Below are 17897 nucleotides of genomic sequence, written 5' to 3'. Positions count from 1 at the left end.
GTTTTAGCACGGTTTTGATGAAACTGCAATTATATTTTGCATGTTACCTTGAATACATTTGAGTTAATCAGCTTCCTTTCTACCTCTAAAAACAGTTCTTCTTCAAAAACCTATAATCTCAGACACATAAAAGACATGGGGAGGGACAGGCTAACAAAGCTCAGGAAAATGGTTCATCTGAAAAAGGTTGGGAGTAAAAAAAAAAAAAAAGAGGAAAAAATGAAGACATCTCTTAAATACACCAAGGACAACACAGAGTTAAGGACCAATGAGAGACCAGTGTTAAATGTTTTCTTGTGAGCCATCCAGAGAGCATGGAGTGGGATACATATACTGTAAATGAAATAAATGAGTAAGGAAAAGTGCTCCAGGAAAAGGGGTGGGAATAAATGGAATATAAAAAGCAATGCTCCAGCAAATAAAGCTTTCCAGCACCAACTACTTCACCCTTCAAGTTTCTCCTGTATATTGGATTATTGGATTTGAACTACTAAATTCATTCAGCACCTAGAAAGAACATCTCTTCTTCATTACTCCCCACCCCCTTGCTCCTTTAAGCCTTTGAAAGCTATTTCATCTCTACCTGAAGAAAGATCATACATATCAGAGAACTAGTATATTTCTTTTCTCTGACTGCAAGCTAGTCCAATAAGAATCACTACTGCCACCTTCTGCAGGTATTTCACAGTGTAGGTGTTGTAAGAGCATCAGTTTTGAATTAGACCATTCTTAAATACAGTGGTACCTCAGGTTACATACGCTTCAGGTTACATACGCTTCAGGTTACAGACTCCGCTAACCGAGAAATAGTTCCTCGGGTTAAGAACTTTGCTTCAGGATAAGAACAGAAATTGTGCTCCAGCGGCGCGGAAGCAGTGGGAAGCCCCATTGGCTAAAGTGGTGCTTCAGGTTAAGAACAGTTTCAGGTTAAGAACAGACCTCCAGAACGAATAAAGTACTTAACCTGAGGTACCCCTGTAACCCGATTTCTTTCTCCGTGAGTGGAATGGCAATACAGAAAAACGAAGAAATCCAATATATGTGGAGGCTTTTTCCCCCATAAAAGAACAGCAAAACAGCCATCACAGGCCACGTTCGCAAGTAATGCTAAATCAAACCATGACTTGATGTGTGCTCCCAAGCAGGAGATAGCAACCCTTTTGCTTCTTCCCAGTCCTTTTAGCTCAACGCAGCATGGCAGCTAAGCCAAGGTTTGGCTTAGCAGTTGTCAGGACCTGAGCTAGTTGTTATACGCTCGAGCCTCCATAAGCATGAGTTATAGCTAAGGTTTGTTACTGTGTACAACTCATGGTTAAGGAGGAAAGAGCTTAACCACAAGTGTGGGTTCGGACAATGTGCTAAGTCAAACCTTGACTTAGCTGCTGAACTGAGTCCAAAGGACTACAGTGGTAAAGGTAAAGGTAAAGGGACCCCTGACCATTAGGTCCAGTCGTGGCCAAGTATGGGGTTGCGACGGTCATCTCGCTTTATTGGCCGAGGGAGCTGGTGTACAGATTCCGGGTCATGTGGCCAGCATGACTAAGCCGCTTCTGGCAAACCAGAGCAGCGCATGTAAATGCCGTTTACCTTCCCGCCAGAGCGGTACCTATTTATCTACTTGCACTTTGACGTGATTTCGAACTGCTAGGTTGGCAGGAGCAGGGACCAAGCAACAGGAGCTCACCCCCATTGCGGGGATTCGAACTTCCAACCTTCTGATCAGCAAGTCCTAGGCTCTGTGGTTTAACCCACAGCGCCACCCGTGTCCCTAAGTCAAACCTTGACTTACCTGTTGAACTGAGTCCAAAGGACTACAATGGTACCTCAGGTTAAGTACTTAATTCGTTCCGGAGGTCCGTTCTTAACCTGAAACTGTTCTTAACCTGAAGCACCACTTTAGCTAATGGGGCCTCCCGTTGCTGCCGCGCCGCCGAAGCACAATTTCTGTTCTCATCCTGAAGCAAAGTTCTTAACCCAAGGTACTCTTTCTGGGTTAGTGGAGTCTGTAACCTGAAGTGTATGTAACCCGAGATACCACTGTTCAGTGCAATGAAGCTAGTGTAAGCTCCTCTCTTGAGCCAGTATGTTTGCCTGGTCTCAGTAAGCCATAGTTTGCACTTAGCGTGATGTGCCAGCCAGGCCACTGCAAGCTGAAAACCGCTGTGGTTTTCTCAGCTGCCCCCACATGCTTACAGGCTGTGTGTCTCAGAAACAGAAGCATTTTTGGAAGCTGAACCAAACTTTTCCAAATGACTCTAGCTACAAAAGGATGGCCATGCATCCTCAGTACCTACTGACCTTCCTCTTGCACTGGTGTTTTTGACAGTCCCGGATTTTGGCACACTTTGTTTCGCAAAGGTATGGCTTATGGCAGGGCATCTGTTTTGTATGCTTTCCACAGCGGCACTGCTTTTCAACTTCCTGTTAAGATACAAATGGAAGGAAACTAAACCTAGGAGTTGTACATCCAGCATGTTAAAATTATTATTATTATTATTTTTTATATAAATACTTTTTATTGAATGATTTTGTTACAAAAAACAATACAGCCATACTACGACTAAATATAATTAAGAAATAAAAATTACATACATCAATATTTAGTTTGTTATTTGTTATTTACCATCTTATTTCCTCCCAAACATTGCATACAAAAACACACATATGTGCAGACACCCAAACACCCACACCCGCGCACTAAATGATAATAATGAAAGTAAATATTTTTCCCCTTTTATCTTCCAAAATCTTTTCTTCATTTCTTCAACTTTGACTTCCTATCAAGTCCCTTTGCATATATTTTATCTTACATTTGAATGTACACAAAACAATAAACCTTTCTATATAATTTTTCCAATGCATTCTGAAAACATAATAGCGGTAAGTCCTTAATTGTTGTCCACCTCCTTTTAGTTCCTTTATCACTCGAACGCTAGCACGGAGTCAAAACTATTATTGTATTTTTGAACATATCTTCTATAACCATCCCATTTTTCTGCAAATTTTTGCTTTGAGTTTCCTCTGAGTTTACTAGTCAGTTGAACCGTCTCCACCAATTCCTGTAATTTGATTTGCCAATCTGTTATTTTTGGAGCCTCGTGATCTTTCCATGTTAAAATTTCAGCATGTTAAAATTAAGGCACATAACTGATAGCAAAAATGCATGGAACTCATCACAGATTAAAATTCAGGAGGGGGAAAAGTAGCATATAAAAGAATTCAATGGAGGAAATTAAGCTGCATAGAAGAGTCTAGCATGCTGTGTGACAAGAGGCCGGAAAGAAACTCTTTCACAGGCTAGAGCATCTGTACAGGCCCCTTCATGATAACAGGAATAACTAGAATCAAAAAGATGTGGCACATCCTCATGGAAACAACAACTTAATTTGACCTGACCTCAGAAAAAACTGTTTACCTTCTCATCTGTTTGTATGAACTAGGCCCAAGAAGAGACAGTAGAAAATTCAGGAGGAAAGAAACATGAGATTGTTGGGAAGGCCACCGTTTTCAGAAGAAGAAACTGTAGTTTAGAATATGCAAGTAGCAGCCAAAATGATGGTGATACAAGCCGATACCATCAGAAAAAGGAAACTTAAGAGGTAGAGGAGCTAGCAGAGGTTGAAATTAGGGGCAGCAGCTACCAGTGGGCCTGCAGAACATGGAATCTCGCAATGTCCTCTTAGAACTATCCAAGTGGATGACAGACTTTGGGAAAGTTTACCTTTCCTGCTTCGGTTGTTACAATCATCAAGCTTATTCTGAAGGGCACTCTTCAAATGGATTGTTTAAGGCAAGGACATTTTGAATCCTCACAACCAAAAGCAGATAAGCCTATAAAAACAGGCCACATTTAAGCATGTTCCCACACATAAATCCAAGCCAATACAGGAACTTTATCTATTCCCCAAATTTGAAGGACAGAAGCTAGGGGTTGTGGTAGCTTATTTTTTTTGGTTGAGGACACAAAGCAGTGGAGACATCATGTTTCCTGAGCTCAGAGAGGGAGAGGACAGCTAAAAGAAGAAACACATCTTTATTTTCTCTGCCTCAAGGAAGCTCATTGGAGATAAAGTCCTTCAGAAGTCCTGAAATAATTAAAAGTTATTCAAAAACATGTGACCGAACTGGAAGAGAAATGCTAACCTGTCTACAGATTTCACAGGGACCTCGGTGGCAGCGCTGGGAACATCTATGAATCCTACAGTCAAGAGCTTTGTCACAACTGTCTCCACATGTAGGCACATCCTCCGTACATGGTAAAGAAAATTCTAAGTCAAAACAAAACAGCAAACCTTCTGTCATTTATTATACACAATTGAAAAAATGAAAGCTACATTTTTGTCTCTCTTGTTTCATGAAAAATAAGGCTTTATGTCAAGAAAAGGAGTTAAAGTTTTTATATAAAGGGCCGAATTTAATTAAGCCAGGCAGGTCTTGTGTCTAACCTCATTCTGGGAAAACTTTAAATATAACAAAAGTCTGCTATTGTATTACTTTAACTTGTACTTGAATGCAGTTTAGATTTTAGGAAGCTTAGCTATATTGGTGAACTGGATGCATGCTAGATAGGCAGAAAAGAAACACATTCTTACTTGACTTTCCACATGGACAACTCCTTTTGCCAGATCGGGGACACTCCCCACAAGAGCCAGCATGACAAATCTGTTCACAGGCATGATAACCACAAGGCAATGTTTTGCCACACACCTGTTGGGAAAACACATACAGCACACGCAAGTGAGGAATTTATCAAAGCAACGAAATACAAAAATCCAATGGAATGCAAGAAAGAAAAAGGTGATCGCTCCCTGAATTCCATGTTTTTAAAAAAAAGGAATAGGTGAACTCTTTCTTATGTTATAAGAATTAAACATCTTTCGCAGCAAAGCTTTGTTCACATTACATCAGCCTTATTCAACAAGAAAAGATGACAAGCAATTACAGACTGGCCATATTCCAGCAGCATGCTGAGCCACAATTTAGTGCAAAGTGTATCTATCAGTAGTGAGCGTGCAAGTTCACTCTTCCTTCCTATGTGGCTGGGAGGAGTTTGGAAGCTTTTACTTAACCACAGTTTGTAGTTTCATCAGAACCAACAAACTCTGGAATAAATCAGCTTGGAGGCATAGAACTCAAAGTTCACTGAACCTCATTCCAGTTTCTTCTGGTCACACCAAACTATGGTTTAGTGCAGGCATGTCCAAAGTCCAGGTGGGGGCCAAATCCAGCCCCCTGGTCAATTTAATCAGCCCCCCCAAGCAATTCTGAGAAAAGAATCTGTTGCGGCCCCCGAGCGCCTGCTGTTTGGCTCGTTCTGCCCAGGAGCCAACACATCGACGGAGAGCTGCCCCCCCCCCAAAGGAATGTTTTTTAGTACGATGTTTGGCCACTGAGGGTAATTTTTCTGTGACGTTACATTTTAATCACAGAGCAACGAAAGTTGGCTATTTTGCAAAAAAATAAATGAATGATGCAGCTTTCGTATTTCACTAGTGAAGCTCTCATCATTGTAACAGCTCAGGGAGGGAACTGTAGACTGCAGATGTAAAATGCATCTCAGCTCTACAGGCAGAAAACTGCACTGTACACACAGCCCTTTGCAGAGGCAAGACTGTTCACTGCCATGGACTGTATGATCAAAATTATTTATTTAATATTCAACAAAAGTAATACAGCACAAAGATATAAACTAAAACTTTCAAACTCTCGGGGGGGGGGGGAGCCTACAAGGAGCCGTCCTCTTGTTTTGTAACAAGTGCGGCAAAAAGGGAAATTTCTGCAGGTGAAGCTCGCTATGCCAAGGCCGAGAGAAGCTGAACGTGCTGAAATTTCCCCGTCCTCCTTCATGTGTAACCATGCCACAAAGGAGACAACAGAAAAAGAGAGAGATGTTTATTTTCGCATTTTTATGCCATAAAACGGGCAGGTCTAGGCCCTCAAAGGGGCTTTGAGACGTATAAATATTGGGTTACATCCAATGACGTCCCTCTGCTGACAGAAGGCTCTTTGATTCAGTGGATACTTCAGTCAGTCAGCATAACAGGGAGGGAGGTCATTTTCACCAATTCCTTTCCCCTCAGCAGCTGAAGATCACCGTCCGCAACTGTTGAACAGAACTGGGTTCATGTGTGGGAAGCTGCTGAGGGGGAGGAAGATCAACAAAAAGAAGACACTTCTTCGTGTGCTGATGACGGAAGCCTACACTGGATCAAGGAGCGTTCCGTCAACAAGAGGGCACTGCTGAATGCAACCGACTGTATTTTGTAATAACCACTGCGTCAAACGCACGCTAAACGAGGAATTATTGGGCTCTCTTGTAAAACCTTTTATTCATAGTCACTTGCATAAAATGTGGCCACAGACTCTAGTCTAGAAGCTATGGCATGGATCCAGAACTGTTCTAGAAGCTGAAGGTTCTTCTGGTCACAGAGGGCAGTCTCCCAATTTCTCCTTCCCAAAGAAGTACCCTACACCATCTGAAGTAATCCCCATTCCCTGAGTAATAGGGTTTTCAAGGGGTGAGGGTGGGATCAACAGGGAGCTGTGGTGATGAGGAAGGGCCAGGAAAGCTCCAGCGCATAGCATGGATACCCTTGGGATCCATGTGTAGCAGCATTTGCAACCAAAGCAACACAAAGTGGCTGCAGCACAGAAGCGATGATTCAGACAACCAGCACACCTATACCCCAGCCTGTAATCCCAGCTGAGTTGCAAGCCTGCTGGTAGGTCTGCTGCTAACCATAAAGGTAAAGAGGTAAAGAGACCCCTGACCGTTAGGTCCAGTCACGAACGACTCTGGGGTTGCGGCGCTCATTTCGCTTTATTGGCCGAGGGAGCCAGCGTACAGCTTCCGGGTCATGTGGCCAGCATGACTAAGCCGCTTCTGGCGAACCAGAGCAGCACACGGAAACGCCGTTTACCTTCCTGCTGCAGCGGTACCTATAGGGACCGAGCAACGGGAGCTCACCCCATCGCGGGGATTCGAACTGCTGACCTTCCAATCGGCAAGCCCTAGGCTCTGTGGTTTAGACCACATACAGTCATGTTAAAAAGGAAGAAGGTGCTCTTTGAACTCTGTGGTTTTACCTGTCAGAACATAATAACAACCACCTGCTCCTTAGTAGGTCTTAAAATAAGGTAAATACAACCTCTGCTGAACAACAACACATAGCGTATTACCATGATTTATTTAACATAAATAAAGCCAAAATGGAGAAGCCATGTGTGAAAAACTAAGCACACACTACTGCTTCCGTAGGAATGAAGAGGCTCAGTGGGCAGACAGGTGCTGCAAAACAAATGTCCTTGCTTAATTGTATAAAGTGGGACCAAAATTGCTGTTTTTCCAAATGACGCCATAAAGCCCTTATACTTCTTCATGTTAACACATAAGATTTCTTGCTAGAGGTTGGGGTGGGGGACAGAGTCAATGCTGGTAACACCCGCCACCCTTCTTATATAACGAAACCCTATATGTGATGACAAAACATGGCAACATTTAAGGAAACTTACCTGATCGCACTGCCATACAGGACTTGCACAAAGCCTCTCTGCTACTTGCCTACCGCAGATGCAAGCTTGTTTACTGACTCTTGGACAGGGCTGGCAGTCTCCTAAAGGTAAGGCAGAGTTAAATATTAGAATACAGCTTGGACAGAGATTGTTTTAATTTCTTCACCCAGCTGGGAATGTTAGAAGAGGAGCAAGAGAAAACTGATCCTGCTGACAAAAATGAGAGTCAACCTGAAGTAACATCCAACACAGAAACATCTACCTGGATGACAAGGTTTCTCACAGTTGTGCTGTCCACAAGGCAGCTTTCGCCCACAGGGCAGCTGACATGACCACTCTTTTGTGCTGCATCTTCGTGGCACAGGCTTAGCCTTCTTGCAGTAGCAGGTTATTGTGACCATCTTTGGACAAGGCGGGCAAGGACCTAGAAATAAGAAAAAGAAAGGTTATCACAGAAATGATATTCCAGCACAGAACATCCGAGTTGCCGAGTCAGAATCAACAGGGACTGGGGAGACCTTGACTCAAATCCCCTCTCTGTCCTGAAATTTGCTGGTTAACTTAGGGCAGCCTAAGCTACCTCACAAAGCTATTGTGATGACGCCTTGAGAAATCCATGTGTGAGATTATATTATATTGTATTTAGTATGTGCATGTTAGTTATACAGTAAGTAGTGGCTAGTATCTCAAAGCTTTCACTTATTGGCAACTTTTTAATGTGCCACCTGATGTAAAAATTCAGTTCACTCACATGTAACCATATTAGTAACCATATTATATTTTTAAATCCACACCATCCTAGGCTTTTAATTACAGTCATACCTTGGTTCTGGAACAGCTTAGTTCCCGAATGTTTTGGCTCACAAACACCACAAACCTGGAAGTTGCTGTTCCGGTTTGCAAACTATTTTTGGAAGCCGAACGTCTGATGGGGCATCCACGGCTTCCGATTGGCTGCAGGAGCTTCCTGCAGCCAATCAGAAGCCACACTTCGATTTCCGAACATTTTGGAAGTCGAATGGACTTCCAGAACGGATTCCGTTCGACTTCCAGGGTATGACTGTATAGCTTACGTACAGTTACATTAACATCACATACCTGGGTGACAAAGTAGCAGGCACCTGTGTCCACAAGGAGGCTTGAAATCTCTTTCACATACTTGGCCACAGGAATGTGGAACTAGCCAGGGATCAAGTGGCGGGTCCTCTACCTTTCTGCAGTAGCAGTAGTAGCGAGTGGGAGTCTCCGATCGCTTGTACTCAAATCTGCACTTTGGACTGAAAGATCAGATGAAAAATTCACAGAGACTTTGGTAAAGTTCAGCTGAAGTATACGACTTTACTGCAACCGCAACAGTGATGCAGCCACAATTATGGATGCTAAATGCCGATTCAAAGTCCAGTGTTTACCAACAATGGGGGGGAAAACTGTGACACTATAACATCAACCATTAGCAACTGAAATAGATTTATTTATTTACAGGATTTTTTACACTGCCTTTCAAAAATGGGTTTCCAGGAAATTTACAGAGATGCATGTAAAAACATAGTATTAAAAATACAGGTTCCATCCAAATGCATTCTTAAACAAATAGCTCAGTCAGTAGAGCACGAGACTCTTAATCTCAGGGTCATGCGTTTGAGAGCCACATTGTGCCAAAGATTCCTGCATTGCAGTGGCTTGGTCCTACGGGACCGCCTCTCCTGGTATGCCCCGCGGAGGACCTTAAGGTCCACAAATGACAACATTTTGGAGGTCCCAGGTCACAAGGTGGTTAGACTGGTCTCAACTAGGGCCAGGGTCTTTTCAGTACTGGCCCCGACTTGGTGGAACGCTCTGTCACAAGAGACTAGGGCCCTGCGGGACTTGACATCTTTCTGCAGGGCCTGCAAGACAGAACTGTTCTGCCTGGCCTTTGGTTTGGACTCAATCTGACCCTTGTTTCGCTCCACTTATGGTCCCAATTTATCGGCTACTTTTAAAATGAGGCTGCATTTTAAATTGCATTTTAACTTGTATTTTAAATTGGTTTTTTTCCCCTATTATGTTTGTACTGCGATTTTATTGGTGTTAGCCGCCCTGAGCTGGCTCTGGCCGGGGAGGGTGGGGTATAAAGAAAAAAATATTATTATTATTATTATTATTATTATTATTATTATTATTATTATTATACTAGATGACCAAATCCAACTCTACACTTCTATGATCCTAAGTCAAAGCAGCATTAAAGAGAGAAAACGGTTTAAGCAGCCCCAGAGAATAAAAGTATTTACCTGTTGCCAAAAAGATACCAGCATAAGCACCAGGTGAACCTCTCTGAGGAAAGAGTTCTACAGAGAAGGCACCACAATCAAAAATACGTTTTCCCTGGCTGCCAGCTGCCTCACTTAGCAGATTGTCTTAGTTCATGGAAGCTTGACATGGAAGCAGGTGTCCCTTCAGGTAGCTAAGGTCAAAGCCATGTAGGGATTTCAAAAGTGAAGCCCTTGAGTTGTGTTTTGCAACAGACTGGAAGCCAATGGAGTTCTTTCAATATCTATGAGATGTTTTCCCAGCAACTGGTCCTTGATCCTACCAGAGCAGCTCTATTCTGGACCGAAAATGAGTTTCTACCATCTTCAAGAGCAGTCCCATATAAGAATAGTCTAACAATAAAGTTATCAACCCACAGATGAAAGCTGTCAGGCTCTCTCTATCCCAAAGAGGTTGCCTAAGCTGGTGAAAAGCACTCTGCACCACCAAGGTCACTTGACCCTCCAGTGATATAACAGGATGCAGAGATATCCATCCCACACAGAGGAAACCAAACACTATTTCTTCAAAAAATAAAAATAAACCACCCACTCAAAAGAACTGCTGTCTTATTCAGTGTATGGACTTCCATCCATATTGTACCCAAATAAGACTTTTTTTGTGATACTTCAACTATCATTATGATTACAACTGTGCACTGAATGAAGAGGTTAGAGATCAAAATTATCACAGGGAAATTTCACATTTCCACTCTACTGCTGCTGTGCAACTGCTTAACCCTAAGCACCACTCAAAAGAACAAAACAGGATCACATTTGCCATTAAACAAGGCTAGAGGCTAAAAGAATTCAGGTCAAAACGCAAGGGAAGATCAAAAGGGCAGATTATACCAACCAGAGTAGCAAAGAGGAGGAGGAAATTAGGCTTTCTGTCCTCAGACATTATTTTATTTTTGGTTATGTTATGTTTCAACATGAGCATTTCCCCAGCTTTAAAGCTGTATATACTAAAAGTTCTTGAAACAGAGAACTTTCATCTGAGCAAATGGTGTGGGATTCAACTGGTTTACAATGTTTTAAGTTCACCCATTGCTACTTAAACGTGTTTAACTTTAGTTGGCTGTGCTCACAGAGCAGGCAAGTCCTCCGTCACGGAGATGGTATTTTTCATGCACACAACACCAACGTACCCTGGGATTGCTAAAGATACTTAAATGCAAAGGAATTTTTTCATTAAATGCAACATTAGAGCACACATTTTACAGCTGTCTGGCTCCTCTTTTAAGTACTGTTTTCCCACCACATAAAGGAGCTTTCAAAATAAAACCGTAAAAGCCTACCAAGGCCATGGATAATCCCTCTTTCCGAAATCATCATCTGTCAATGGAGAAGATATTAGAAAAAGGCTATCCTTAGCCCACTTCTGAATGCAAGGCATGTGAAATATGCAGAAACATCCAGAACAACTCCAGACCTAGAAGGCAGATAAAGATGTTTCAAAGGCCTTTCCAAGTAAACATGCTGATTTGGCGTATAAAATTCAACACACATATGCAACAATCCTCCTCTCCCACCGCCGCAAAAAAAACCTAAGGTGAATATTGGGTTTTATTTATTGTGCTATGTCCTGATGTAGATCCTGTTATCAGGCTGTGTAAAGCAGCATTTTATTTATTCCAAATATATATATATTGTTAGCGTATTTACATGAATCGAATGCTCCGTTGAATCTAATGCGCACCCTAATTTTCGCAATGTAATTTGGCCAAAAAAGGTGCATATTACATTCAAATAAATACGGTATTTGAATACAGGGTATGTTATAGAGTTTAAACAAATGCAGCACAGACTTATTAGTACAGTGGTAGCTCGCAAGACGAATGCCTCGTAAGACGAAAAACGCACAAGACGAAAGGGTTTTTCGATTTTTCAGTTGCTTCGCAAGACGATTTTCCCTATGGGCTTGCTTCGCAAGACGAAAACGTCTTGCGAGTTTGTTTCCTTTTTCTTACGTCCCAGGCACCGGGCGGCCGCGCGGATGGGTCGGCGCTGGCGGGAGCCTCGTTTGTGGGCGCCACCGCCACCTCGTCGCCTCTCCCTTCCAAATCCTGCACGCAGCGCCCGTACAGGATAGCCAGCACCAGCAGCGCCAAGAGCAGCGCGGCGGACTTTTTGCCCACGTAGAAGCCCGAGCGCAACTTGACGGTCATGGTGGCTGGTTGAAAGCGAGGGAGGAGCCTGAGCGACTGAGGAAGAAATTCAGCACAGGATCCGTGCTTTGCAAGACGAAACAACTTGCGGAATGAATTAATTTCGTCTTGCGAGGCACCACTGTAGTTTTAAAAAAATGTGGTCAAAGCATGACAGACACAATTTCACAATTTCTGTATTTCACAACAATCCACACTATAGTTTACCAAGACCACGTGGCCATACTGACTCCTGGAGAGCATCTTGAGCCCACCGTGTTCATCGAAGTGTTGGTGCTGTCCTTTAAAGCCCTAAATGGCCTCGGTCCTGTATACATGAAGGGGCATCTCCACCCCCATCATTCAGCCTGGACAGTGAGTTCCAGCTCCAAGGGCCTTCTAGTGGTTCCCTCACTACGAGAAGTGAGGTTACAGGAACCAGGCAGAGTGCTTTATACCTTCCGGAATGCATGCCCACCCCCCACCCCCCCGGTGTCAAGGAGATAAATAACTATACAACTTTTAGAAGACATCTGAAGGCAGCTCTCTATAGGGATGTTTTAAATATTTGATGTTTTATTATGCTTTTGTATTTGTTGGAAGCTGCCCAGAGTCGCTGGGGTAACCCAGTCAGGTGGGCAGGGTACAAATAATATAATTATTAATTATTATTATTATTATTATTATTAAGCATAGTGCAATGAAACAGATAAGCCCAGGTTTGGCTTACGTGTGTCATCCAAACACAGGATTGTGATTAAGGTCTCTCCTCCTTAGCCATTAACCAGGGGACAAACCTTGGGTACAGGCAGAGGTTAAGGAGGAAAGGCCTTAACCATGATCCTAGGTTCAGATGACACACTAAGCTAATCTTGCATTGCACTAAAAAGACCAGGAGAAGAGCCTTTCTGGGAGCCAACACATTCTCACAGTCCTGGTAAGCCTTAGTTTGCTTTACTGTGATGTGCAAACAAGCTCAGAGTGCAAGAAAGGTAAGTATCTCTTCTCCCATTTGTCCTTCAAAGAAGTCACTCTTCCTTGGACCTGACCCCTTTCAGAGTATGCTTGTCCTGGCTAGGATCCATCCCATTCCGAGCAAGAGTGCACAAGTGAGAGAGTGCTGAAGGCCAGAGCTTGATGGATGATTTCAACACGTGGCAATTTTAGTACCAGAAGTGGTAATTTCAATTGTACCACTAGCTCTTACTGTGGTTTCTTAGGCGGGGGGGGGGGAGGGGATGTGTTGATGATTCCCTAAATAAATGTAACAGGATGCAGAGAAAAGGTTGGATTTCTGCAGCTGGACCCAATTCAGGCAGTCAAAGTAATAAAACAAAATTACTTTTTCATGCCCAGCCACAATACGAATGTCTGAAAAATGAGAGGCTTCTGATCACTTTCTGAAGCTATCAACATCATTTTGAAAGGAATTCCAAAGATGAAGTGACAGCACAGTCGAAAGCATACTTCTTTATATGCCCTCTCTAACTGAAGAGCAAATACATTCCAACTAAACAGCAAATGTTGAAGAAGTGGTACTGTTACAATACTCTATAGTGTAAGATGCTTACCGCTTGGTTTCTCTTAATTGAAGCAATACATATCAAGCACGTCATTGCCCCAGACTGAAAAGCATCATTCATGTACTGCCTTGTGCGTTCCAGTTCACTTGCATCTCCATCTTTGAACAAGACAGGAAGACAATTTTGTTTTTTGTACAAAGCAGTAGTCAATGCTATTTTATCCTAATGTTAGAGGACCAGTGCCAAGGGATAAATCAAAAGCTTATTTGTGAAGCTCTTATTTCCATGTAAAACAAAATGCTACGCTAACATTTACTGATGGTCTGAAATGGAAACCATACATGAATCAAGGCTATACCTCTCTAAACCCCAACATATAATGACTACTAAGAGACTAATGTCTGTGGGAAGACTGTTTCATAATCAGGGGACTATCAAAGAGTAGGTCCTTTTCAAAGTTTCAGTCACCCAAATCTCCAGTGAATCTCAACTCACAGGCTGAATGATACAGGGAGAAGGCTCCCTCTGTTAACTAGGTCCCAAGCCATTTAGGCTTGAATTGGGCTTGGTAGTGAATAGGCAACCAGTGCAGATCTTTTAAGAACAGTGTTATATGGTCTCCTACAGCTACTTTTGTGACAGATTGAGCTATAATTCTGAGCATACATACATACATACTGTATGGTTCCTATAATATAAACATTCATTAATGTGTTACTACCCCAATTATAGAAATCATTATCTGAATAATGAGCTCAGTGTAGTGATAGATAGGTCTTTATAAGGCAAGGGCATGTGAAATAAATAAATAAAAGCTTTACCAGTTTGATTTGTATAAGTGGTAAATGTCTTGGCCAATATTTTTCCATGTTTTCCTTTGATATCTTCATCTTCTTCTTCAGAGGAGGAACTAAACTGATCTTCAACAAGCTTTCTAGCTGCAGCTTGGTTAGCCTTCTTAATTTCATCAAATTTTTTCTGAGAGGTTAGCTCTGTTAGGGGAACAAAGTTTAAACAGAGTTTAAAATGTGACAGCATCTTTCAGAAAAATAAATGCAACTAATAAAAACTCTGTTTAAATAACTAACAAAGCGAACATTAGATGCTTTAAAAGGAAGATTTTTTTTTTTACAAAGGCCACACCCTAGCACGGTTTCGATTATCTTCTGGCATTCTTGGAAGGGGCACATGACTCTTCACAGCTGGTTTCAGTATTTTCTTGAAACACAGCCTATACTTCCCTGGTTCTTACTGTATAAGCGATGTATACAAGCTCATTTACATTTGCACTTCTGCTGCAAAGGTGAAGAAGGCATACAATGGCTTGTATCTAAGGGCCCAACTTATAGTAACACATAAATGTGCATAATCAAACCCTTAACAGCTTTCTTTCCTGCTTCAGAAGGGGCCATTTTGGAGCAAAGCAGCAGTGGAAGGGACTGCCTAAGTCTTCATACATCCATTGGCTGCATCTCTACTCCAAACAGCTGCTTCTATTCTCCAGTGTGGAGATTCCACATCCATACATTTAAAGGTCATTGCTTCCCCCCAAGAATTCTGGGAACTGCAGTTTTAAGGGTGCTGGGACTTCTAGCTTTGTGAGGGGTAAACTACAGTTCCAGGATTCTTTTGGGGGAAGTCAATGAACGTCATGTAAGCACATTTGCATATAATACTTGTCTAGTTTTCAAATAAGTTCAGTGATGTAAAGCACAGCAACAATATCGCAAATGACCTAAATGTTCAATAATTACAGCAGCAGCCACACAAATCAGGCATGCTCCCACTTCTCAGCTCCAATGTCTCAAATAACTGAGCAGGCTTTGGGAAACCGATTGCTTTTAGTGAAGGACTGGTACCTTTTTATTGTGATTATCTGTTTTAATACATTTTATATTTGCCTTAATTGTATCAACGCTTAATTGGTCGTTGCTTTTAATGATTCCCCACCCAACAGTTTTCAACTGCTCTTATTGTAAGGTGCCTCGAGTCCCTGTTAGGGAGAAAGGCAGGGTATAAAACATAGTAACATTAACATTAACCTTAATACGGATCAAAACAAGCGTACACTGTACCTGTTAAAAACACAGAGCTTAAGAGAGTCCACCTTAGATAAAAATGGTCCCTATTATGAACTGGTTTGTATCCTGATGGACATATATATACATATATATATATATACCTACACTTCAAACAAGATTTCAGCTTCTGCTCTGGGCGATTAGAAGCTATGCAAGGGTGTATCTAAGCCTCCTATCCCACCATACCAAGAAACCTTTTTGGAAATATAAATATATATACACACACAGACAAACACACATATACACACAGTGTAAAATATTAAATTAAATGCACTCATTCTTGAGGCAGCTGCAGGAAAGCTGCATTCTTGCTCTCCCTTCAATACATTTTATTTTATTTTTTTAAAAAAACACCGCCTCGTGCCTTTCCTATTTCACCTGGGCCCCAAGTGGAGTATGAGAGGGTTCCCCCCCCCTACGGTAGGTGTGTGAGGTTGTGAAAATACTCACCGCGGGCTCCTGAGGCGTTATTACTAGAAGCCCCGGCGGGCAGGGAGGCGCCTCCCCTTCCCCTTCCCCGGCCGCCAGGTCCGCTGCCTGCAGGGACCCCGCCAGCTCCGGCTCTCCCCCTTCCCCGGCCACGGCCGCCCTGGCGCCAAGCCGCCTCCATCCTTCTTCCTCCACCTCCTCCCTCCCCGCCGCAAGGCCCGTCGCTCGCTCGGAGCCGGGACGGAGCAGCCCGTCGCCGCCCGCCCGCTTTCAGAGGATGAGGCGCAGCAGCTGGAAGGATCCAGGTGTAGCCGACGTAGCGCTTCGCCCTTCCTCGGCAGCTCGCGGCGTCCCGGCGCCTAAACTACAACTCCCGGCATCCCTCGCGGCAGAGAATCGGAAGTGGGAAGTGCAAACACCGGAACCGTGGTGTGGCAGGACTCCTCCCCCCCCCTCTCTTTCTGTGCGGCGCATAAAGAACCGGCGGCCTCCGAAGTGATCCACGGAGAACTACAGCACCCAGAATGCATCAGAAGGAGTGCCGTCGAGCGCTTCCGTTTTACGCAACTATATGTATAATAAATTTAAAATATATTACTATATATTACTATAAATTTATTTATTTCTTTATTTATTTATTTATTATTATTATTATTATTATTATTATTATTATTATTATTATTATTCCACGCCCATCTGGTATTTAGACCCCGCCTGTTTCCCCCCGACAGGGAACTGTGCAAGGTCTCATTCGCCCGGGCTCAGATATTTCAGTGTTTTTCCTGCAGGGTCACTTTGGTCTATACAAATTTAATACATAATAAAAGTATTTCTCCACAACCAGGCGTTTGGCTGATTAACATTCTGTGGCTTTTAAAATGTGTTTGTGGGAGGGGTAAGTTATTGGTTTGTTTTTTATGAAGGGCAGTAGACAATTTTATTATTATTATTATTATTATTATTATTATTATTACTACTACTACTACTACTACTACTACTACTACTATGTTGCCATTAGTTACTACAGCTAAGTTTTGTTCCAGATTTGCTCAGCGAAATGTTACTGGGAGTTTATGCTCTCTGGACTCCCCAGCCCACCCCTCCAGTTTGTGTTACTTAGCATTAATCACATTCAGACAATCAATTTGCATGTCAGGCTTCTTCAGAATAAAAAAAGTCCCATGGCAAAAGAAGAAGAAAAGCAACATGCAGAAGGAAAAGTTTTGAGGACAGTTGAAAAAAGCTTTTTTGTGTGTGCATACACATTTCGGTACTTCCAAAGTGCTGTTTTTCAGGTTTCAGCAGTCTCTCCCAAGGACTGAAAAAAGCAAGCAAATCCCTCAAGCCCCTTTTTTAAAATCAGGCGACCTCAACCAGACTGTAGCTAACTGATATTTGCTTCTTTAAACACAAAATGCCAGTGTACTACAAAGAATAGTCACTAATTGTTGCAGTACAAGTTCTTTTTTCTGTGTAAACCAAGAGTTAATAATTTTTTTCCTCCTATTTTTGGGATGCCTATATAGACCAGCGAGAGCACAAATATTAAATATACACAACATGTTTTCCCAAAACAGAACTGAGACATGGAATGTGCTTATCAAGAGGTTGCAGAACACTAAGGGCTGCTGAGAGATTACATCACCTCCCCACATCAAGGTCACCTACCAAGAGAAGATCAGCCTGGTCCAAACTACTGACCAGAGGGACCCAGGAAGCAGTTGTACCTGCACAGCTTCCCAACCACAGTCCAAGGAAAGAACACAGGGTTAAAAAACCACATGACCTTTATATTAATTTCCAGATCAAGACTGCTGAATGGAAAGCCTTGCTTTATTAGCAGACTGACAGAACAGTGCTGCATTTTGAAATGTACAGGTTCCAAAATAAACCTCTTCCTGCTGCCATTTA

At 42.5% G+C, this 17897-nt stretch overlaps 1 protein-coding gene across 3 annotated transcripts in view; it reads right to left on the bottom strand.

Annotated features, from left to right (window-relative positions):
* NFXL1 (nuclear transcription factor, X-box binding like 1) overlaps positions 1-17897 on the bottom strand; it is a 70458-nt gene that overhangs the window by 38915 nt on the left and 13646 nt on the right. For 2 of the 3 annotated variants that reach the window (XM_081875694.1, XM_081875695.1), the window contains exons 6-14: positions 14298-14468; positions 13525-13634; positions 11105-11238; positions 8611-8789; positions 7775-7936; positions 7513-7613; positions 4593-4707; positions 4144-4268; positions 2299-2421 (exon numbers count right to left, since the gene is read on the bottom strand). In XM_081875694.1, coding sequence (XP_081731820.1) covers positions 2299-2421; positions 4144-4268; positions 4593-4707; positions 7513-7613; positions 7775-7936; positions 8611-8789; positions 11105-11238; positions 13525-13634; positions 14298-14468 — 1220 coding nt within the window. Of the gene's footprint in view, positions 1-2298; positions 2422-4143; positions 4269-4592; positions 4708-7512; positions 7614-7774; positions 7937-8610; positions 8790-11104; positions 11239-13524; positions 13635-14297; positions 14469-16007; positions 16330-17897 lie in introns of those variants that run through there. The other variant, XM_081875696.1, reaches the window with a different exon arrangement.

The sequence above is a fragment of the Podarcis erhardii genome (assembly GCF_964252035.2).
Source record: "Podarcis erhardii genome assembly, chromosome: 9".
Classification (NCBI taxonomy): Eukaryota; Metazoa; Chordata; class Lepidosauria; order Squamata; family Lacertidae; genus Podarcis; species Podarcis erhardii.
This window is presented reverse-complemented; position numbering and strand designations above follow the sequence as displayed.